This window comes from Alternaria postmessia, assembly GCF_024291825.1.
Source record: "Alternaria postmessia strain BMP 2775 chromosome Unknown scaffold_8, whole genome shotgun sequence".
NCBI classification, from domain to species: Eukaryota; Fungi; Ascomycota; class Dothideomycetes; order Pleosporales; family Pleosporaceae; genus Alternaria; species Alternaria postmessia.
Window position 1 is genome coordinate 373,168 of NW_026260081.1, and position 23,201 is coordinate 396,368.

The 23,201-nt window shown below is 52.6% G+C and overlaps 5 protein-coding genes across 5 annotated transcripts; 2 read left to right on the forward strand and 3 right to left on the reverse strand.

The window, feature by feature from the left end:
- Window positions 1–2,648: 2,648 nt before the first annotated feature.
- Window positions 2,649–3,957, forward strand: J4E82_002133 (uncharacterized protein; the record flags this gene model as incomplete). Its single annotated transcript, XM_051728436.1, has 5 exons — window positions 2,649–2,989; window positions 3,044–3,310; window positions 3,372–3,391; window positions 3,445–3,524; window positions 3,583–3,957. 5 exons carry the CDS (start codon window positions 2,649–2,651, stop codon window positions 3,955–3,957), a joined length of 1,083 nt encoding a protein of 360 aa, XP_051591849.1.
- A 1,059-nt stretch (window positions 3,958–5,016) lies between these two features.
- Window positions 5,017–10,707, reverse strand: J4E82_002134 (uncharacterized protein; the record flags this gene model as incomplete). The annotated part of the gene is made up of 3 exons (XM_051728437.1): window positions 5,017–5,127; window positions 5,180–10,128; window positions 10,179–10,707. The coding sequence occupies 3 exons, from the start codon at window positions 10,705–10,707 to the stop codon at window positions 5,017–5,019; spliced, it is 5,589 nt and encodes a 1,862-aa protein (XP_051591850.1).
- A 1,270-nt stretch (window positions 10,708–11,977) lies between these two features.
- On the forward strand, window positions 11,978–18,288 carry J4E82_002135 (uncharacterized protein; the record flags this gene model as incomplete). The annotated part of the gene is made up of 2 exons (XM_051728438.1): window positions 11,978–17,153; window positions 17,204–18,288. The coding sequence occupies 2 exons, from the start codon at window positions 11,978–11,980 to the stop codon at window positions 18,286–18,288; spliced, it is 6,261 nt and encodes a 2,086-aa protein (XP_051591851.1).
- Window positions 18,289–18,725: 437 nt separating this feature from the next.
- J4E82_002136 (uncharacterized protein) lies at window positions 18,726–20,377 on the reverse strand (the record flags this gene model as incomplete). The annotated part of the gene is made up of 3 exons (XM_051728439.1): window positions 18,726–19,139; window positions 19,220–20,196; window positions 20,266–20,377. 3 exons carry the CDS (start codon window positions 20,375–20,377, stop codon window positions 18,726–18,728), a joined length of 1,503 nt encoding a protein of 500 aa, XP_051591852.1.
- Window positions 20,378–21,002: 625 nt separating this feature from the next.
- J4E82_002137 (uncharacterized protein) lies at window positions 21,003–22,570 on the reverse strand (the record flags this gene model as incomplete). The annotated part of the gene is made up of 2 exons (XM_051728440.1): window positions 21,003–21,421; window positions 21,472–22,570. The coding sequence occupies 2 exons, from the start codon at window positions 22,568–22,570 to the stop codon at window positions 21,003–21,005; spliced, it is 1,518 nt and encodes a 505-aa protein (XP_051591853.1).
- Window positions 22,571–23,201: the final 631 nt, after the last annotated feature.

The window sequence follows — 23,201 nt, forward strand, 5'->3', positions numbered from 1 at the left end:
CCGTCAGACCTGCGCCTTCCCTTGTCAGACGTCGCTCCTGCCTCCTCAGACGCGTCGCAGAGGCATTCTTTCCTTTTCCAATAACAAATGCGCACTCACCCCACAGTCTCCAAGACACCCACGCACGTTCTCATGATAGCCCTTGGCCCGCCATATCCAGCTGCCGCAACGACAAAAAGTATCATGAACATGGCGAGGGACATTATGCTACCATGGCGCTCTGTCCAATCAGCGTCCTGCCCTGGGCGGTACCTTGCAGGCGTCGGGAGGGGCTGACCCATCCCTGCATCCTCTATGTAGCCTCCATCGACTTGCTTTTGTCGTCTTGCCGCGACCCATCGTCAGCTTTGCCTCTGCACCTGTCAGCTCTGCAGCTGCTGCAAAATATACTATCCAATCGCCAGCCTCATACATGGGTAGCCAAAAGTATGCGGGGAGGCGACCCAGAAGTACCAAACGCCCATCGCGTACCTGAAGCCGCTAACCTCGGGATGCACAATGAAGCGAGCGAATCACCCAGCCTCCTAGTCATGGTCCCGGTGGCCTTTTCTCACTTTCCCCTGGCCTAACCGCCTGCTGCTGTCATACCTCCCCTTTCCAAGTACTACCATCAGTGCAGAACCATGCTCGAGCACTCCTCCTGATCGACTCTCGAGCGAAACAACTCAATTGGTCTTCTGTTATCGCGATACCGGGCCCGGCCAGATTTGTATCCGTACACCTGGTCCAACTGTCGTGTCATCTCCCGTGTGGCCGTCTTTCTACCGTCAGCCCGCCCCTGTCTGCGGTTCCGAACGGGCATGCCTCCCCTTCTGCTCGGAACGTTGAAGGCTGATTGCCTAATATGAACGTCGGTGTTTTCTTCGCGTGCAAGCTGCACTACTGCATGTGCCATGCGGCCCATATGCCGACATGGCTGATTCTTCCGTTGTCAACCAATGATTTACTTGATTTGGCTGTGATTTAGCAACTGCTGAGCTTACTGCAGATAAGGGCGTCCTCTTTCTGCATGTACAATACCTATGGTCCGTCTGAGATGTTGTATATATTATTAACTTTTCTTCAAGTTTCAACTTATATACCGAAATGAATAGCCCGGGCTGGACCTAATCCATTGCATCGGTGCCACGAGGTGAGCAAATTGCCCCTCATCCGCCGCCTGCCGTTATACGCTGACGATGATCATCTCCAGGCCGTCCGCGAAATTACTGTAGGATCGGCGCTACACCAGCCCTGTGAGACACCCACACCCCATTTGCTGCCACCGCCCCGTAACACGCAACAACGACGCGTCTAGTATATTGGAGGCCATGTTGACAATCACACACGCGATGGTACTTTTGGCAACTATCTGACCGGGTTTCAGATCTAGCTCACGCCGCCTTACCAGACGACCCCACGATTGTTTCATACTCCCGTACACCATGTCCAGCGAACGCCTCACTGCGGTCCGAACAGCTTCATAGGCTCCCTCAAACATGGTCACCCAAGCATCATCGCTGCAAGCCAGCATCACCGTTATTTTTGACAGCGGGTCTGGCTTACCAGGCTCTGGTCTATCAAACGTAACAACACAGGTCATGCTCGCAAAGAAGCTGAGATCCTACTCCACTGGCTCGTTTTCACTATTACATCTGTCTACAAATTCTGTCCTGAGTGGTCATCAGGACGATTTAGTATGTCACTATCAGGACATCAGGACCTACAAGATGAGCTGTGAGTGTCATTGGCGCCGTCAACGTCACTACCGCTCCAGTCACTAAGTATCATCTCCCTGCCAAGAAGAGAAACGAAAATAAAATTGCAAATTCTGTTCTAAAGTTGCGGTAGCATCTCGCGATCGATCCGTCAGGAAATCAAAATTTTGTCATAATTACAAGGGCCGAGATGACAAACCTAGATAATTTCCGCTGATCTTCCCGGACAACGTGTTTGGTGAGCAGGGTCTTGCTGTGTCAGTGCGGGGATCTTAATTGTTCCCAATCTAAGTAACGCGCTTTCGTATGTAATAGTGGTAAGTCTCGACCGACAAAAACCCGACTCTGAACCTAGCAATAGTGTCTCGTTGTATCCGGGGTATGGTAGTGTCGACTTTTGGGCGTCCGGTTTTGCTTTCGTCTTAATCTGCTTTGTCGTCATGCTATGCTCTATACACTTGTGATGTTGTTTCTTTGCTTTAGGTTTGGAGGTCGCTTCGACTGCGTCGAAGAATGTCTTAGCTATCAGCGATGTTTGAAGATTTGTTAAGTGAAAACATGTGTATGTGGCGATTGATCTTCCATTCAGTCAGAAAGAGCTGGATAACGGTGATCTAAGTCGACGTTTACCTGAATACGGGATGAAAAAATAATGATATGGTTTAGGTTGACGTCTTTCATCCTCCGTTTCTCTAGGGCCGCGAGTGGAGCAGAGAAAAGCGCGTCTTGGAATCACTATCACGGAATTTCAGTCAACACCTTTCTCCCTCTGCTCTGTACAGCCGCGTCACCACGTCGTCTCGCTATCACTTTCACTTTCACCTATCCAGTTTTGGGCTCACTAAGTGGCCTCCAAACGCACGCTTGTCAAGGGTGCTGCTCGCGAGTCTACTCTCTACCTTATTTTCCCTGTTCCTATCTCAACTCACGATTGGCTTATGGTCTACCAAGATGCGACCAAATCTCCTACAGTTTGTAGCGCTCGCAAGTGCAGGTGTGATCAAGCATAAGCCGGGCCCCAATGACATTTTTTCCTGTGGTATTCCCCTTCCCACTTTTGAAAATGGTACAAGGGCGGCCAGTTGGGCTCAGTATCTCGATGAGACTCAGGCCTATATCGGTCAAAACGGTCAAGGCGCGACTGATATGTTTGCTGGTCCTGTCGGAAGAGCTCCAGTGAGATGGCCGCGTAACTCGGACAACAAGGCCGTCATCCCGTACTGCTATCAAACGGAGGAAGTTCGCAAAGCCGCCTTGCCGATCGTATCCGATGGTATAAGAACGTGGATGTCGTAAGTATATGCCAACTAGGTCAAAGATGTACTGGTTGATCAACAGGCTCCTAGCTATCTTGGCCCTGCTGGCAAAGAAGCAGGTCACGCCATCAGTTTCGAGGAGCAGTTGAACAGCGAGGGGAAGCCGATTTATTGTACGCCAGACAGTAAAGCCCCCGATGAGTGGAACTCAGCTCTGCCTCATGCAACACTGGCTATCTATTGGGGTGGAGACGAGATGGGATGGAGTGCTAGTGTAGGTCTACAACCTAACCAGGAGACACCTTGGGCCAATCAGCTTCACATCGGAGACGGCGAATGTCTCCATTGCGTTCTGCAGTAAGTATCGCTATAGAAGCTCAACACAAGACATACACTGACTTCCTACTCTCACATTAAGCGAGCTCGGTCATGTCATGGGTAAGAGGTGCCATCTAATGGTAAGTTGCGACAGTCGTATTGACAAAAGCTAGGTATGGTACATGAACACCAGCGTAGTGATCGAGATACCTATATCAAGGTCCAATACGAGAACATCAACGATTTCGAAGAGGTAAGCAGAATTCTCCCTATACGTGCAAATATGAACAATCAATGATGATTTGACGCAGTGCTGGGAACGCGCCAAAGTTAAGGGCGACCCTAAAGTCACCCGATCCGACATCTGCGATAATATGAGATATGCACTCAAGTATGATTGCTTGTGCGGCCATTTCGTCAAAGGCATTACCGGAAATCTCCTTCCCCTCTTTACTCTTGACGTTTACGATATTGATAGCGTCATGCACTACCCAAGTTCTTCTGGAGCAACAACAGAATGTCCCAACTATGGGTCTGAAGAATCTTCGAATCGTTGTCCCATCCAGGTCTACATAGACTACGAGGATCATAGCAAAGGATTAACCATGCTGGTACCAAACCTAAGGCCGTCTGACCAGGATATAAAATGGGTCAAGCATGGCTACCCTTATAATGTGGAGACTTAAGTCAGCTTTCAAAGAAGAGATGTTGGTTGCTATGAAATGCGTCGAGACGTTGTGTAGTGATGATACGAAAGTGTTAAAACGAAGTGAATAATGGTCGATGGGGAGCTTCAGACTCGTCCAAAAACAAAACAAAATCTAATACCACTCAAATCCAGTCGACGTACATATATGTATGGAAATTGGATTGTTAGCCTTCACTCGAGTCTGTACCGAAGAAAGACTGACCATTCGAGCGTTACCAGATCTCCGAGAGTATTTGCGGTTGATTACCTGCCATCGCAATTATGGATGTCCTATCGAATTCGACACGCCCGCGAGATGCTAGAGTGGAAGAAAGTCACAACCATACAGTTTTTGAGTGGCGACAAAGCGCCGTTATATACTGTCTCGTCCCAAAGCCAAATCGAAAACTACCTAGGTACAAGAGATCGTGCAGTCTGCCTGGACCGTTACGTTCACCTAGAGTAACCTAGAGTAACCAGTGCGTCACCCGTCTACTATACAATTGACCTAAACGATGCGCGCCTCTCCGTAATGCTAATTCATCTCACTATCAGACCTTCACTTCCGAGATACGTCATCCAACTTCCCAACGACTTTCTTAACCTCTAGGGCTGTGCTCAACAAAACGCAAGCTATGCAGCTACCCGCTGCAGGTCAGCCTCAACTGCATGACGAACCGCGTGAGACGGTTAACAGTGGGGTACCTTATCTGATGTAACCGAACTCGCTCAACAACATCCAACTTCCCTCTGCGCGAGCGAGCGGGGTTTTGTTGAGCTTATCTCGTTCTCCTCTGGCCGAGTAGATAACAATCAGAAACTGTGCAGACGGAAAAGACTGACGAGTAACACCTACAACGATCACGCAGCGCAGTAAAGTAACGTTGTTTTGAACATGTTTTTGCATTACAATACATAAATCTTCGCGAGTCATGGACACATCTAAATCATGCGCCTGAGACCCAAACATGCAAGAGAACGGTGTTGCTTCTCTTGCCCAACTATACTACTACGCCTCTATCGTTATGAACATGAATACCCCACCGCTGGTCTATATTTAACATTGCGCAATCGCGACTGAAACAGCCTGGTCGTCAGAGTGGCTGATGCTAATGTTGATGCTCTTGACACCAACGCGGTTGGCTTCTTCTTGAGCCTGGCCATAGAGCTGTGTAAATGTTAGTATATAATTCTTAGATTGCGTATTGGAGTGCACATACCTGTACGGTTGGAACACCAGACTCGTTGTTAACGATCTCAATATCCTTCAGCGGAGCACCGGCGCCTTGCCCCTTGACACCTAGGGACTTGAAGACAGCCTCCTTGGCTGACCACTTTCCAGTGAAGCTTGCCTGAGGGTTTGGTGCCTTCTGGCAGTATGCAATCTCCTTCTCCGTAAAGTTGCGCTCGATGAAGGTCTCGTTCTCAATGTTCAGCGCACTGAGACTCTCAACATCGACACCAACTTTGCTGTTGGAGGAAGCAGTGGCCTTGGTGAGCTGTTCAACCATGTTCATTGTCTCCTGCGCCTTCTTGTCTTTCTTAGTAGCAGGGGTCTTTGCATAGCTGTATGTAGAGGTCTTCTTGTCCATGGTGACACGCGCTTGCGGGTTAAGGAAGACCTCTTGCATCTTCTCGTCCTCATATGGTGCCTTATCCTTGGCGCGGAACATGGTGTTGTTGATAAGACCGTCGTGGAAGTATCGGTAGGCCTTCTTTTGGCGAGCTTCAACCTTCTGCTTATAGGCGGCGAACTGGTGGTGCTCAAGCGCGGCGAAGAGGTACCTGGGATGAATACCAATAGCTTGACTTCCCTTCTGTCCGAAACCGAATGAAGTGACGGAGAATGCCTTGACACCATCAGTCTGAATGGATTGGGATGGGTAAACAATGTAGTCAAACTGCTCCATGTTCTTGTCGATGTTGTCGGCATTGGGGTTGCCAGGTACAAGACCAGAGTTGAGCACCTGCAAGCAGCCGTTGAACATCCAAGCACCGGCAGCACCCTTGGGGTGACCAGTGAGATGCTTCTGCCAAATACTCAGCAGCGCATTGCCCTTCTTACGACCAAGATGACGCATTTGGTGGTTGATGACATCGGATTCGTTCTTGTCGTTTGCCATGGTAGAAGTACCGTGGAAAGAAGCGACATCGAGATCGTCGATAGTAAGACCCCAAGTAGCAAGGGCACCACGAAGAGGAGCGATGCGTGAATCCTGTTTCCAGAAGTTGTTGCCCAGGCTGTTTAGCGCATCCTTTTCCTGTCGCTTAGCTTCCATTTCGATGTTGGAAGCACGCTCCTCAAGATAAGCAGCCTCGTCGAAGTCCTCGCCAGTGGCGTCCTTCATCGCTGCAACTTCCTCCTGGAGGTACAGGATTTCTGACTCTTGCCACTGCTTGATCTGTTTGCGTCGGAGATCCATCTGTCGTCTCCTGTACTTGATGTCAAGGAGTGGGGATGGGAACTTGGACGGGGTCTCTCGCGCGGTAGTCAGCACACCCTTTCCTGGAGCAGGAACGGAACGACCAATCTTGTCAGTCGCTGTGGCAGTGAAACCAAGGATACCGTAGATGGGGACTCCCATGTCGAGAGCCAGCTTGGCGTCCATGATAACTTGCATACCACAACCTTGCGACTCCATGAAGCCATTTCTGGTTGTTGTGGCAGGGCGCGACATCTCCTTGGGTGTACGTCCGTGAGCAAACTCGTCCTCAGCGTTGCTGGTAGCCTTCATGTTGGCGAATTCATATGAGCCTTCCTCCTGGAAGTCATCGAAACCACCAACAAAGCAGACACGGGCCTTTCCTTCGACAATGGTATCGTAACCAATGTCCAAAGACTCAACAGCAGTGGCACAAGCACCGACGGGAGTCTTGATAGGTCCGGTGGATGAAAGGAGCAACATGTTGACCCAGGCGCTCATGGTGTTGATAAAAGACTCCTGCAGGATATCTTTCTGGACTGGCTTGTCCATGAAGCGGTCTTTGTACATTCCACGAAGGGCGGTAGTACCACCAATACCGGAACCGACGCAGTTACCGACCTGAGAAATGTGGACATACTTGTAAAACTCGTAGGGATCAGTGATACCACTGGCAAGCAGACACTCCGCAGTAGAGACGAGTACAAAGAGTGTTACAGGGTCGACCTGAGAGATGATATCATCGGGCACACCGTACTTCTTGGCGTCCCAGCCAGTAGGGACTTGGCCAGCAACGAGACGATCGAAGCGCAGAGCTTTGGGAAGGAGGAGTGTAGCACCCTTCTTCATACGAACAGTGTACTCGGCAGAGCCCTCGATCGCGAAGATCTCGACCTTGTCGCCATGCTCCAGCTTGAACTCCTCGGCAGTCTCCTTGGAAGCCTCGAATGGATCGAGGTCCTCCTCGATCTGGATCTCCTGCATGAGTTGCTTCTTCTTGGGATCGTAGCCGTTGAAGAGTTCGGGCTCGATGAGACGAATACCAGCGTGCTCAAGGATACACTTCTCGTACTTGGGCTTGACATCCTTGTCATCAATCGGCTCGTTAGTCTTGGCATCGACCCATCCGGAGTAGCTCTTTCCTTTGAGTGGACCGTTGTGGTTCTTGATGAGACCCATGATCCATGCCATCTCAACACATCCCTCAAGGGAGAACTCGCCATATGCTTCCATCTCCCAGCGTGTCCTGGAGTTACCCCAGGGTCCAACCTCAGCAAAACCAGTGACGACGACGACCTTCTCAAGATCAACCATACCCTTCAGGTTGTCGTTGAGAGGCTTGACCTCAGTGTCCCAGTCGGGTAGCTTAGGGAAGTTGAACTTCATGTTTGCTCGGGGTTCGACCGTGGCCTTCTTGTACAGGGCTTCGCTGGCCTCGCCGTTGACAACCTTGTTCTCAATGGCATTCTCCTTGATGACAGCTCTGCGGATATCACTCGTCTCAGTGAGTTCCTTGCGCAGATCGGTCATGAGATCTTTCAGGTTGGGGATGTACTGGAAGCCACCGTTGAGATCTGCCCACACAGGCTCGACCTGGCAGAGGTCGACAATCGGTGGTGCCATAAGACCAAGCAAATTGAAGGCCATCTCTTGCTGGGAGAAAGTACGCACACCGTACTTCTCAATGCCCTCAGCAACAATGTTGTTGGCACCCATCAGACCAGTACCACGAGTCCAACCAATAACAGCACCGCAGATGGTGAGGTAGTTACCCCAGCTCTCCGAGTGCCACCTTGAGAAGAGAGTCTCGAGTGACATCTTAGACTCTGAGTAGAGACCATCGTTACCAAAGGTTCCGTGGTTAGGGGACAATGGCAGGATGACTTGTGCTGGGCGCGTCTCGTAACCGTAGGTCTGCTTTTGCTTCTTGACAGCTCCAAGCATGCGCAGAAGGTTGGTCAACATGATACGGTGAGCAAGCTCCGACTTGGAGTCGATGCTGTCAATCTCGCGACCGTTCTCCGGAATGGCGGCAAAGGGAACGATGAGATCGAGATCCCAACCAAGACCCTTCTTGGTGTCGAAGATGTAGTCAACTAGAGCCTCAACATCCTGGTTGCTACCCTGATTGAAGGGTACAACAATGAGTTGAGAGCCCCGAGCACCGTACCGCGAGTACATGGACTGGTAGTACTCGGTGACTTCGCGGGAGAACCTGGAAGTTGTGACAACGACCTTGGCACCACCGCTGATAAGACCTTGAAGGACTTGCGCGCCGATGGAGCCAGCACCAGCGCCCGTCATAAGAGCATACTTGCCCTGGAAAGTGACACCGGACTTAGCAGCCTCCTCCAAGCAGTCTAGGTAGACGCCAGTGAGCTTCTTGCTGTACTCCCAGCCATGGTCGTCCTTCCTCTTCAGATGCAAGAAAGGAATCGTCTCAACCTTGCCTTGCTTGGCAGAGGCATTGACGCGACCATTACGGCCCCTCTTGCCTCCAATAGCCTTGACGTTGTCGTGGGGCATGATCTGACCCTCGTTCATTGACAACGAACGAATGACATTGCTGTAGAGGCTCTTGATTTGGAGTTGTGATGACTTGGAAAGCTTGTGTTGCTGCTTGATGAGCTTGTAGATTCTTTGCAGGTCATTCTGAACCTTGGTGCGGTTGCCGTACTCGGACAGCTTTCCACCCTCAGCCATCTCGCGCACGTAGTGCTCAAGCTTGCGAACGCTCGCTCTTGGGGCTTCCTCGTAGTTCATGTTGCCCTTGGCATCAATCTCCAGGTGTGGCGCGGTGGGTACTGCGACATCTTTGTAGACTGGAGCCTCGTTCAGAACCTCCTTGCAGTTGTCGATAAGCTGTTGACCAAGCTCTTTTGCAAGCTCGTATGTCTCACCGCGCTCAGTGGGGCAGTGGTCCATGTGGTATTGCATGAAGTCGAGAAGGAGAGGGTTTGAGCGATTCATGATGGCGATGCAACGGCTGACAATCTCACGATCGACCGCCTTGAGCTTGCCGAAGATGATGTCGTAGTACATGGTAAGAGCATCTTGACGTGCCCAGTTCCATGATGAGTCGTAGACACGAGCCTTTAGTGGTGTGAATTGAGGCTCGATACCGGAGGCGTAGAACTCGCCGTGCTCGGTGGTCCAGAGATCAAGCTGAGCCTGGAGCGTAGACTGCGCCTTTTGCGAGTCGACGAAGGACTTGTCACCCGCACGAAGATCGATCTTGAGGTATCGGGCGAAAAGCTCAAGCTGCTGCTTGAAGAGTGCGCGTTGGTCCTTGGTAAGCGCGTCAATGGCCGCAGGGTCCATCATCATGCCACCACCCGAACCACCAGCGTCGCCGCCGGCTGTAGGGGCAGACAAGCTGATCCCGGCAATGCCTGCGTACTTGTTTGCCTGCTCGTCCAAGAAAGCCTTGCCGTCGGCTTCTGAGCCGAGACGTGCAGCTGGCTCGTTGGTGATGGCTAGCAGCAAAACTCCGTCTTGTCGTCCCTGCGCCAGTCCCCATCTTGTCTCGAGGTGCTTTCGCACAGCTGTGATGTTGAAGCCACCAGGCATCTTGGCTGACACCATGCGGGCAATGAGAGAAGAGGACTGCTTTCCAAGCTGACCGTTGAATGTAGCCTGCATCGCAGCACCGAGCTCGTCGAGAGGGGTATCTTCGGGCTTCTCGGGAGTTGAGCCAAACTCCTTGCCCAGGTCTCCGAGGATCTCGTTTTGTAGGGTAGACTTGCCTGGAGAGTTGTTAATTACGGTTTTTGCTGTGTCTATGCAACTGACTTACCTCCGACTAAATCCTTGATGGCCTTGCTCAGCGGGATGTCCACGAGCGGTTTCTTGAGCTTCTGGGCCACCAGTGTCCGGACAATGTCCGTGGCTGTGACTGGCGCATCTGGCACCTGGGCTGCAGGTCCAGCACTTGGTGGAGGTGGTGCTGCAACAGCAGCGGGCGCTGAAGCGGAAGGTGCAGAGGCGGGCGCTGATGAAGCACCCCCGCTGCTCGCCGCTGGAGCCTCTGGTTCCTCCTCTATTGGGTCTACATCGTAGTAGATGTCTTTGGCGTCCTTGTTGTAGCACAGAATTTGACGCTGCAGCGACCGCGCCGCATCGTGTCCTTCGTATTTGCTGGCGAGTGTGCGCTTCGCCATGACACCGAGCGTGTCTGCGGGGCCGATTTCGACGATGCGCTCCGTCGTCTTCTCGCCGAGGACAACATCCTGCGTCTCAATCCACCTCACGGGCGAGGCAAATTGGTATGCGAGCAGCTCAATGAGCAGCGTGTGCGAGAGCTCCTGCTCGACCTCGGGACGCATGATGAGGTAACGGAGGGAGCAATTGGCGGAAAGGAGGGTGGGTTGAGGCTCGACGGAGCTCAATGGGTATCTCTATTACAAAATAGAAGAAGGGTATCGTGGGTCTAAGGAGGGAGGAAGTGCCAGGAAGAAGACGCGCTATTAGGTGGGTGGGTAGTGTATAGTGCGGTGAGAGCACTCGAGCGATTCAAGGGTCCGGGAGGGGTGCGTTGTCTCCCCCGCGAACGACTTGGTTTTTTTTTCTCAAGGGAAGTGGAGTGAGTGGTCAACGGGAGTTGCAGGAAGAAGAGACGCAACGCATTGGCTGTTTATCTCTTGTTGGACAGGACAACGGCTTGCGGTGATATGGCAGGGCGTTGAGGAATTCTCCCGCCGCGGGCTGGCGGTACTAAAATTCCAGACCCCTGCGACTGCAGCTCGTTACTGCTTTGGCCGGTGCTCAACGAACTAATCTCGCCTGGAAGAGGTGGGCTTGCGAGCGGTGCAAAGGCAGCCACCTAGACGTGATGTGATTCTGGTTGGACTTGCGAGATGATGAGTAACGCAATTGGAGGATGCTGGCCTGGTCCACCGTGTCCTCAACAGCTGCGTGGGTACGGATAAGCGCATCTGCATCCGAGTTGTTGAGTGCTCTGCCCCAGCATTTGTGTAGGAACATACCGCAGACCCCTGCCGACGCTAGTGACCCATGATATGCGGGCCAAATCTGAGCTCCTCGTCGAAAAAGTCGACCAACTCGGCGCGAACATAACCACGCCAGCGCACCGCTTCCGACTCATTCCTCACCTCCTCCCCGCCCAATTGCACTAGCAGTCCCCTCTGATTACTTTCTTATACCCTGGGGCCCTTTGTAATCCTGTTGCCTGCGGTCTTTCTCTCTACGCCCCTCGCACACCGCACCGCACATAGCAAGGGAGCTGCTATACGATTAGTACTACGACGGGCCAGATCCCGAGCACGTCAGCCAGATTAGCTTCTGTCTGAGTGAAGAGGTACGCATTGAGTGATTGTTGCGAGAGCTTGGGGACACTTGTTCTCTCCAGACGGCTCTTGCTCGTTGCATTGCCTGGATGGCGCCTCCCCCACCATAGCGAAACACCAGACGAGAGCTCACACTATCCAGACGCTCCTTCCCGCCCTTGTCGTTCCTTCCACACCTATAATCTGTCCAAGGTATGCGCCTTCCGCTGCTCCTCACTCACCTCCAAATCCTCTGAACGCCCGGCTTACCATTGCCATTGCACAGGACACCGATAATCGCACTCACACAATGTACGGTTCCGGCCAGCAGACGGGCATCTCCACGCCCCGCTCCGCTGCAAACCTGCGCCCGCTCATCCTTTCCCACGGCTCGCTCGAATACACGCTCCTCATCCCCACTGCCCTCCACTTCAATGCACAACAATTGAGGGACACGTTCAAGTCGACGCTTCCTGAGCCAACCGACGAGCTCGCCCTAGACGATGAGCCTTCGTCGGTAGCGGAGCTGGTGGCACGATACCTTGGTTTTGTCGCGAAAGAGGTAGAGGAGGGCGAGGACCCTGATTCTTTCGAGGAGGTGCTCAAGCTCGTTCTTACCGAATTCGAGCGTGCCTTCCTCCGAGGCAACGAGGTGCACGCGCTCGCTGCATCTCTGCCTGGCATCACCGAGAAGAAGCTGGTTACAGTGCGGTCATACTACGCTGCCCGTGCCGCAGTAGAGAGACCTATCAAGCACCATGAATCGGCTCTGTTCCGCGAAGCTTCCGACGAGAATGCCTTCATATATGCTGTTTTGGGTGGCCAAGGCAACATCGAGGAGTACTTCGATGAACTCCGCGAGATCTACACTACCTACCCCTCATTCGTAGAGGACTTTGTTGCTGCCGAGGCGCAACACCTCCTCGTTCTGTCGCGCGACCCGCGCGCTGAGAAACTCTACTCCAAGGGTCTCGATGTTATGCGATGGCTCAACAACCGAGACTCGCAACCCGATACCGACTACCTGGTATCGGCACCCGTCAGTTTGCCCTTGATTGGGTTGACTCAGCTCGCACACTACGTCGTAACCTGCAGAGTCCTCGGTAGCCATCCCGGACATGTACGCAGTCGCTTGTCCGGTGTGACCGGTCACTCCCAGGGTGTTGTCACAGCCGCCGCTATTGCTGAATCTAAGAACTGGGAGACCTTTGAGCGATCTGCCAAGAAAGCCATTGAGATTCTTTTCTGGATCGGTGCGCGAAGTCAGCAAGCCTTCCCTAGGACCTCGCTGGCGCCCACTGTCTTGCAAGACTCAGACGACAATGGCGAGGGCGTGCCAACGCCTATGCTTTCTATCCGTGACCTCTCAAGAAAGGCAGTCCAGGATCACATTGACGCAACCAATGCCCATCTACCCCAAGACCGACACATCGCCATCTCGCTGGTCAACAGCGCGCGTAACTTTGTAGTTACAGGTCCACCAATCTCTCTGTATGGTCTCAACCTCCGCCTGCGCAAGGTCAAGGCTCCGACTGGCCTAGACCAAACCAGGATACCCTTCACCGAGCGCAAAGTGCGCTTTGTCAACCGCTTCCTGCCCATCACTGCGCCCTTCCATAGCCCGTACTTGGTAGATGCGACCAAGCAGCTCGAAGATGATCTCAAGGCGATCAAGATCTCCACCGCGGATCTTGGCATTCCCATGTATGACACACATACAGGCCAAGACATTCGCGAAAACGAGACCGACAACATTGTTCCTCGCCTTGTTAGCATGATCACTGCCGACTCGGTCGAGTGGGAGAAGGCAACCGTATTCCCCAAGGCCACTCACATCCTTGATTTCGGCCCGGGCGGTATCTCCGGTCTTGGCGTACTCACAAACCGTAACAAGGACGGTACTGGTGTTCGTGTCATCCTCGCGGGTGCTATCGATGGCCAAAACGCCGAAGTTGGCTACAAGCCTGAGATCTTTGATCGTGACTTCGACCATGCCGTCAAGTACGCTGTCGACTGGGTCAAGGAGCACGGTCCTCGTCTCGTCAAAACATCAACTGGCCAGACCTATGTCGACACCAAGATGAGCCGCGTGCTCGGTTTGCCCCCGATTATGGTCGCTGGTATGACACCTTGCACTGTGCCATGGGACTTTGTCGCAGCGACAATGAACGCCGGTTACGAGATTGAACTTGCTGGTGGTGGTTACTACAACGAAAAGACTATGACTGCTGCCATCAACAAGGTCGAGAAGGCTATCCCTGCCGGTCGCGGTATCAGCATCAACTTGATCTACATCAACCCGCGTGCCATGGGCTGGCAGATCCCGCTCTTGGCCAAGCTCAGGGCTGAAGGTGTACCGATCGAGGGTCTTACTATCGGTGCCGGTGTGCCATCCATTGAGGTCGCCACTGAGTACATCGAGACCCTAGGCATCAAGCACATTGCCTTCAAGCCGGGTTCTGTCGAGGCTATCCAGCAGACCATCAACATCGCGAAAGCAAACCCTACCTTCCCCGTCTTGCTTCAATGGACAGGTGGTCGTGGTGGTGGTCATCACTCCTTCGAAGACTTCCACCAGCCTATCCTGCAGATGTACGGCCGCCTGCGCAAATGCGAGAACCTGGTTCTTGTCGCAGGTTCCGGATTCGGTAGTGCGGAAGACACATACCCATACCTTACTGGATCATGGTCGACCAAGTTTGGCTACCCACCCATGCCATTCGACGGTTGCTTGTTCGGTAGCCGCGTTATGACCGCCAAGGAGGCAAAGACGTCCAAGATGGCCAAGCAGGCCATCGTTGATGCTCCAGGTCTCGACGACAGTGACTGGGAGAAGACCTACAAGGGCCCTGCTGGAGGTGTCATCACTGTTCGCTCCGAAATGGGTGAGCCAATCCACAAGCTCGCCACCCGTGGTGTCATCTTCTGGCACGAGATGGACCAGAAGATTTTCAGTCTGGACAAGGCCAAGCGCGTCCCCGAACTGAAGAAGATGCGCGAATACATCATCGAAAAGCTGAACAAGGACTTCCAGAAAGTTTGGTTCGGTAGAAACAAGAAGGGAGAGTCAGTCGACCTGGAAGACATGACCTACGCTGAGGTTGTTCAACGCATGGTAGACCTCATGTATGTCAAGCACCAGTCCCGCTGGATCGACCAGAGCTTGAAGCGCTTGACAGGTGACTTCATCCGTCGACTGGAGGAGCGTTTCAGCAGAGCCAGCAGCGAGTCACTGATCCAGAATTACGATGAGCTCAACGACCCCTTCCCAATGCTTGAGAAGGTCTTCAAGGCTTACCCCGACTCCGACAAGCAGCTCATCAGCGCCCAAGATGTGCAGCACTTCTTGCTTCTCTGCCAACGCCGTGGACAGAAGCCTGTTCCATTCGTTCCTGTCCTCGACGAGACCTTTGAGTTCTTCTTCAAGAAGGATTCACTGTGGCAATCTGAAGACCTTGATGCTGTTGTTGACAAAGACGTCGGCAGGACTTGCATTCTTCAAGGACCCATGGCCGTTAAGTACTCTACCAAGGTCGACGAGCCTGTCAAGGAGATCCTGGATGGTGTTCACGAGGGCCACATCAAGTACCTTTTGCGCGACATCTATGGCGATGACGAGTCCAAGGTTCCTGTTATCGAGTACTTCGGTAGCAACCTGCTTGCGCCACCGCAGGGTCTTGACGTCGATGGTCTTACTGTGTCAGAACTTGAGAACAAGATTATCTACCGCCTTTCTGCTGCTCCCAACGCCACAATGCCAGAGGTACACTCATGGCTACAACTCCTGGCAGGTACCAGCTACTCGTGGAGACACGCTTTCTTCACTGCGGATATCTTCGTACAGGGTCAGCGTTTCCAGACCAACCCTACTTCCAGGGTCTTCGCGCCCACACCCGGTATGGTCATCGAAATCCAATACCCCAACGAGCCTGCCAAGACTTCGATCATCGTCAAGGAGCTACACCACGGCGGCAAGTTGATCAAGACTGTCGATGTCAGCCTGACAAAGGACAACGAAATCCTACTCAACATCTACGAGGAGCGTACTGCCCTTAAGAAGGCTGTCGCGTTGCCTTTCCGCTTCACCTACCGCCCCGACGTAGGCTATGCGCCTATCCACGAGGTTATGGACGCCCGCAACGACCGGATCAAGGACTTCTACTACAAGATCTGGTTTGGAGATGAGGAATGTCCGTTCGATGCGTCTGTCACTTCGCGCTTCGATGGTGGCCGCGCTACCGTTACGAGTGAGGCCATTAACGACTTCGTCCACGCGGTTGGCAACACAGGTGAAGCCTTTGTTGACAGACCTGGTAAGGAAGTCTTTGCCCCAATGGACTTCGCTATCGTTGTTGGCTGGAAGGCTATTACCAAGCCCATCTTCCCTCGCGCAATCGATGGCGACCTTCTCAAGTTGGTCCATCTTTCCAACGGATTCCGCATGATCTCCGGCGCTGAGCCCCTGAAGAAGGGTGATGTCCTCGACACCACCGCACAGATCAATGCTGTCATTAACCAGGATTCTGGTAAGATGGTAGAAGTCTGCGGCACCATCACTCGTGATGGCAAGCCGGTAATGGAGGTTACCAGCCAGTTCCTTTACCGCGGTGCATATGACGACTTCGAGAACACATTCCAGAGGAAGGTTGAGAAACCTATCCAGCTCAACCTTGCCACCAGTAAGGATGTCGCAATCCTGCGGTCAAAGGAGTGGTTCAACTTCGAGGAGCCTGAGATCGACCTGCTGAACAAGACCCTGCTCTTCAAGCTTGAGACTGTCGTCCGATACAAGAACAAGACAGTCTTTTCAGACATCGAGACCCAAGGAGAGGTCTTGCTCGAGCTTCCAACCAAGGAAGTGATCCAAATTGCCTCGGTTGACTACCGCTCTGGTACCGCGTACGGCAACCCTGTCCTCGATTACTTGGAGCGTAACGGTGCCGCCGTTGATCAGCCAGTACTTTTCGACAATGCTATTCCACTACACGGCAGGACGCCACTCAAGCTGAAGGCACCTGCCTCCAACGAGAACTACGCTCGCGTCTCTGGCGACTACAACCCCATTCACGTTTCTCGTGTCTTTGCTAGCTACGCCAACTTGCCTGGTACAATCACCCACGGCATGTACTCTAGTGCAGCTGTTCGAAGTCTAGTCGAAACATGGGCCGCAGAGAACAATGTTGGTCGTGTCAGGAGCTACCACGTCAACCTTGTCGGTATGGTGCTTCCTGACGATATGCTCGACGTCAAGCTCCAACACGTCGGTATGGTTTCTGGTCGCAAGATCATCAAGATCGAGGTCAGCAACCAGGAGACCGAAGACAAGGTCCTTCTCGGTGAGGCTGAGGTCGAGCAACCCACTACTTCATACGTCTTTACTGGACAAGGTTCGCAAGAGCAAGGCATGGGTATGGAGCTTTACAACAGCAGTCCCGTGGCCAAGGAGGTTTGGGACCGTGCCGACAAGCATTTCATGGACAACTATGGTAAGTCAAAGTCACCTTGCTCATATTGTGCAGCAGCTAACTCGCAACAGGCTTTGCTATCACCAACATCGTAAAGAACAACCCGAAGGAACTCACCATTCATTTCGGTGGTCCAGTCGGAAAGGCGATCCGTCAGAATTACATGTCTATGACCTTCGAGACCGTTGCTGCGGATGGATCTATCAAATCCGAGAAGATCTTCAAGGAGATTGACGAAAACACCACATCCTACACTTACCGGTCGCCAACTGGTCTGCTGTCAGCCACTCAATTTACACAGCCGGCCCTGACACTCATGGAGAAGGCGTCTTTCGAAGATATGCGTGCTAAGGGCTTGATCCAGGTCGAGAGTACATTCGCCGGACACTCTCTTGGTGAATACTCTGCTCTTGCAGCCATGGCTGAGGTTATGCCTATCGAGAGTCTGGTCTCGGTTGTGTTCTACCGTGGTCTTACTATGCAGGTCGCCGTCGAGCGCGATGAGGCTGGTCGCTCGAACTACTCCATGTGCGCTGTCAACCCTAGCAGGATCTCCAAGACCTTCAATGAGCAGGCACTCCAATACGTGGTCGAGAACATTGCCGAGACGACCGGATGGCTCCTGGAGATTGTCAACTACAACATTGCCAACATGCAGTACGTTGCTGCCGGTGACCTCCGCGCTCTCGACTGTCTTACTGGCGTGACCAACTACCTCAAGCAACAAAAGATCGACATCCAGGCGCTCATGCAGACTCTTTCACTTGAGGAGGTCAAGAACCACTTGGTAGAGATTATCAAGGGCTGCGCTGAGCAAACAGAAGCCAAGCCTAAGCCGCTCGACCTCCAGCGCGGGTTTGCTACCATCCCGCTCAAGGGCATCGACGTTCCCTTCCACTCGACCTTCTTACGCTCTGGTGTGAAGCCGTTCAGGTCTTTCCTTCTTAAGAAGATCCATAAGACGTCCATCGACCCCAGCAAGCTTGTGGGCAAATACATCCCCAACGTCACGGCCAAGCCGTTTGCGTTGACCAAGGAGTACTTTGAGGACGTGTACAAGCTTACCAACTCACCCAAGATTGGCAACATCCTGGCGAACTGGGAGAAGTACGAAGAGAGCGGCAAGGAGGAGACCAAGACCGAGACTGTTGCTTAAACTTGGGCATGTGTATATGTAGGAACGGGGTCCATGATTCTGGCGTTCTGGTGGTTCACAAGTAGATGATTGGCCATTTGATATCCAGGTTGGAGGCTTAGATATGCTTCTCATGATAAAACTTAGTAATTCATTCATTCAAGATAATACTGGTACGAAGATTGGTGATGACGTTGTGAAAGTAGGAAACTTGGTGATGGAGTAAAGAATGCTTGACCATCAACTTGAAGAAGACAGAGTACAAGGGAAAGCAGTAGAAGATACATAAACAATCATAACATTCAAGTGTGTTACACCGGCTTCGCCGACCCATTTTGACCCGACCCAAACCGATGGCTACCCTACGACCATACTAAGAAGTTGAAATCGAAATGAAGAATACGCTTATCCAGACAAAGACCAAGACGTTCAAGTAAAATCGTTATGATAAAGAGCGGTTATCGGAACAGTCCCCGTTTCCGTGGTGTTTTGCCACCATCCAGCACAGGCGCTCCTTCTTGTGCCGAACTAGGTAAAGCAGGCATAGTGTGCGCATGAACCAGTGGCGGCGCCTCAATGTGTCTTTGCGAGTATGGCGTATTGCTCTGGTACGGTGTGTGCTGTTGCTGATATTGAGGTATTTGCTGCCAATTCTGCTGGTAGCTTTGGTAGTTGCCACTCGGTGGAGGGAAGTTCTCGTGATTCTGCATGTACCCACCGCTGGTTACTCTGTGCGGGGTTTGTGGTACGAAATCGTTCGGCTGTGGTTGTTGATGGTGATGGGCTTGTGTTTGCTGCTGTTGCGAGCGAAGGAGGCCGAATGCCCAGTTTGAGAGGTTGAAGCCGCCGAAGATGACGATGGCTGTGAATATCTAGGAGAGATTGGTCAGCTAAACGGCACTTATGTTGGATGTGATGAATTGACAAAAGAAAAGTAGAGGAGGTAACGTACCATTGACTTGTAGCTGAACTCTTCCACGAAAGAGTTGAAGATCATGGCGAACGTCTTCGCTGTCACGGTCGCGCGTGCAACCTTTTTCGGATCGCGATTCATACACGTCTCCCAGACACCGCACGCCTTCTCCATGGCTGGCACGACTTCTTCGGGTCGACAGCGGTTACGATTGTACTCTAGAGCGCAGGCCGCAATTTCGACCATTACTTCGGATGCGTGTTTTGAGGATTCTATGTCGACGTCTGTCATGACGCCGGCCCAGGCGGAGTAGACAATGTAGATGAAGAGGCTGCCGAGGAACATGTTGACGGTGAGTTGGAGGTAGTAAGATAGTACGGATGGAAGGTTGGGATGCGCTTCAACCCACGAGAGGAAGCCGCCCACAGTCATAGCGAAAGTCTGCTGGACAGGCCCCGCCTCCTTTGCTGGAACCGGTGGGCGTGTTCGTTCGTTGTCCGAATCGTCGCCGTCGTCGTCGTGTATGGCAGCGCGTTTCTTTGACCGCGATCGCTCTGACCGGCGCTTGACTATACGGTTCTCAGCCTTCTTGGAATAGTACTTTTGCGACATGTCCTTGTCGCGGGGTTCCTTGGTGGGGCTTGGACTTGACATGAAGGTTCGCTTGAACCAGCTTTCTCGTCGAGCGCCTTTGGCATCGCCATTGCCTAGCCGCCCCATCTTGCTCGCCAATTGCGTGTCTGGTGTGCCAGGGTCGCTGTCTACTTGGGGCGTGCCGGGTGTCTCTCCGCCGGAGCTGAAGTCGATGTCGTGTGAGGGCGTTCGCATAGACCAGGGGCTCGGTTGTATGTGTGCCGGCACCGAAGATGCTGGTGTTGAGGGTAATGGCTTGCTGGGGTCGCGGCTGAAGTATGTCATGCGGTTGTCAGGGTCGCGCAGCCGATTTGGTGTCGCGAAACCGCCTTTCGAGGGGGAGTCTAGTACTGAGTGGGGACCTGGCTGGCCGAACGAGGGCCCTGGAGTCAGCGGGGTTGTCTTGTCTTGTGTGTCTCGTCTGGAAGCAAACGAGGGGCCTGGAGGCTTACGCTTCTTCTGCTGGCTGGCTGCTAGGAACGGCGATTGAGAGTCGATGGGCCCTGTTTGGTTCGTCCACTCAAAGTCCATAGGCGTAGTAGAAGGGCGGTGGCTTCGCGACATCGTGTTTGCCGGCGAAAGGGTAGGACAGGTTGAAGAATGGGCTCGTTGCGTACGTCGTGACCTGTCTCGCTGTTGTTGATCAACACTTGGGTTTCTAGGTTCCCACGTTGCGGACTTCCGGCGCTAGTCCCGATTGAGCTCAGTACAGTTGCAAATAACTTTGTGGCTTTGGCTAGTCTAGCAGAGAAGGATAATGGTCATTTGTATCCCGACAGAGAAACAGTGAAATTCACATATCAGAGACCTCGTGGCTTGACAGAATCCACCAGCATGTCTTAGCAGCACCACATGGACTCTACCCCGCGAGCTGAAATGTCTTGTCAAGGAACATATGTCAATTCCGTAGTCAAAGTTATTCTACAGGTGAAGAATAGGAACTATATACCCAAGAGCCCTCGCCAAAATTCAAAAAGCTATGAACCCGCTAGTGTAGAGATGGCCTCCTCCATTTCCTAACCTTGCTCCTATGCCCCTTCATGTGCTCATGCACAGTGAACCGCATAGATGAGAAATCCTCTTCTGTTTCGGAAAGCAGGCATAACTCGTCGTGCTGTGCCTTTCCGCCATGTTCTCCAGCATGACATCTTTCGAAGCAACTTGATGTTCGTTGTCGCTTACGCTCCTTCTAGGCAGGCGTAAGACCCACCTGGGTACCGTTCATCGAGCACAGAGTTAGCGTCAGACTCTCTCGCCACACTTCGGGGTCTCTGCTCTCCATAGTCTTGAATTCTTGTACCATACGGACCGTCACGTAGCTCGCTTCGGTAAGCGCGTACTGCTGGCCGAGACAGATACGTGGACCGCCGTTGAAAGGCAAGTACTCCCAGCCCGGACGGAGTGTCTCCCATCTCTCAGGCTTGTATTCGTCCGCATCTGGGCCGTAGAGATCGTGGCGGCGGTGCATGGTGTACGGTGAGTATCCGACCGTCGTTCCCTTGGGTACGAACAAGGGCGCTTGACCGTCTGGGCCGCCACCCCGGGGGAGTACAGTGTCACGGATGGCTCGGCGAGAATTACCGGGTACGACTGGGTGGATGCGGAGTGCTGGTCTTGATTAGCATGTTGCCGATTGTTAGCTCAGAAGGCAGACTTACATTCGTTGAGACACCATTTGAGGTACTTTAGGTTCCTCAATTCCTCATACGTTGGTGTGCGACCCTCAAGCGTTGCAACCTCATCCCTCAGCTTCGCATAGATATCGGGCCTCTTGGCAATCTCAAAGAACATGTTACTGAGCAAACTGGCTGTTGTGTCGCGTCCTGCAAGGAGGATGTTGATGAGTTCCTCGCGAATCCGCTTCTGGTCGGTAGTCTGCTTGGCCACCTCTTGAATGAAATAGTACTTGTCGTCCTTGGTTCCAGCACTCTTTTCCGTGTCCAATTCCTGTCTGAAACGCAGAGCATCATCCACAAACTTGTCAATGTAGGCGTGGCAGATGTCGATGGCCTTCTTGCCCTCATCGTTCTTCCGGAATCGATCGAATATACCATAACGGGCGCGGACCGTAATGTCCTCTTGCGCGAAGTTGAACGACTTGCTAAAGATGAGGTCCTCGTTGTTGCCGTCATCTTGGCCAACCATGCGGAGCGAGTTGGTAGAGTGGTTGAAGAGAAACTCGGTTGCAGTATCGATCGTCAGGCGGAAGAAGAGCTCTTGCAGATCGACAGTCGAGCCATCTTTTGGGATATGTTTGAGCATAAGCTTGAAGTGGCGCTCAAAAGCCTCGATGTCGGCGACTTGATCCCTGGCGAAGTTGGGTCGCAGTAGGTGACGGCTATTAGCCCATCGCTCGCCATCCGCATTGAAGATACCATGGCCCAAAAGAGGAGTGAAGGCGGCTGACCTATGTATAAGGCTAAAGTCCTTGAACTTCAAGCTCAATATCGCCTTGACATTTTCTGGCTCACACGTCGCGATAAAAGGCTCAGTAATAATTCTGTTGTGGAAGGTGTTGCCGAGCCTTTGGAAGCGCTTCCGGTTCTCTTGCAGCAGAATATGGTGCTTGCTGTTGTACGCCATGGCCTTGACATTGTCGATTCCGAAGATAGGGTCTTTGTGGAATTGCGCCGTGCATGGTTGGCAGCCGTTCTCTTTCTTGAAGCGTTGTCGCGCAAGATAAAGTGCAATGCGGGTGTATAGGATGTAGGAGATGGCCGCTCCCGCGACAATGAAAAGCAATGGCGATTGTGCCATCTTGTTCGTAGGTAAGATGTAGTTGATGAGAACGTGTTTGAGGAAGGATTCTAGTGATGACGTCGGAGAATAAAAATCGTGGGCAGCCACGCTTCTTTTTTAAGTGCTTCTGAAATGCTTCCGGGGTCTAGTCGTGGCAACTGCGTCCGCCTCGTGGAGTGTTTAAGTGGAGCCTCTCACAAAGGTAATTGAATCGTCAACCTCGTAGGGTGATTGCTGGGGTACACGACACAGCCGCTGTCAGCTTTGACTAGGTTCGTTCTTCACCAAGGTTCCTTCTTCGAGCCAAGTCCAGGTATCAGGCAATCCAAGTCCTTGTTTCTCTCCCCTCAATTCGTTTGCCAATGACAGCCTCTTTGCCTACGTGCCAAGGGTATCAGTCGGTCGATGGGTGTTCGGCCGAGCTCAGCAGTTGGACGTTTCCGTTGTTTTTTCCGCTTGTCGCGGTGGTTGTTCCAAGACGTCCGATGTTGGCAGTACGCGTGCGTCGTTCGTCCAGTGCAGCCAGATGTCTCTGTCTCAGCGTAATGTCAAACCTTGGCAGGTTTTCAATCTATATTACCAGGCACCAGGGCAAGCCAGACTTTTATACCACACGCCTCCGATGTCCGAAGATCTAGTGGTTCCACAC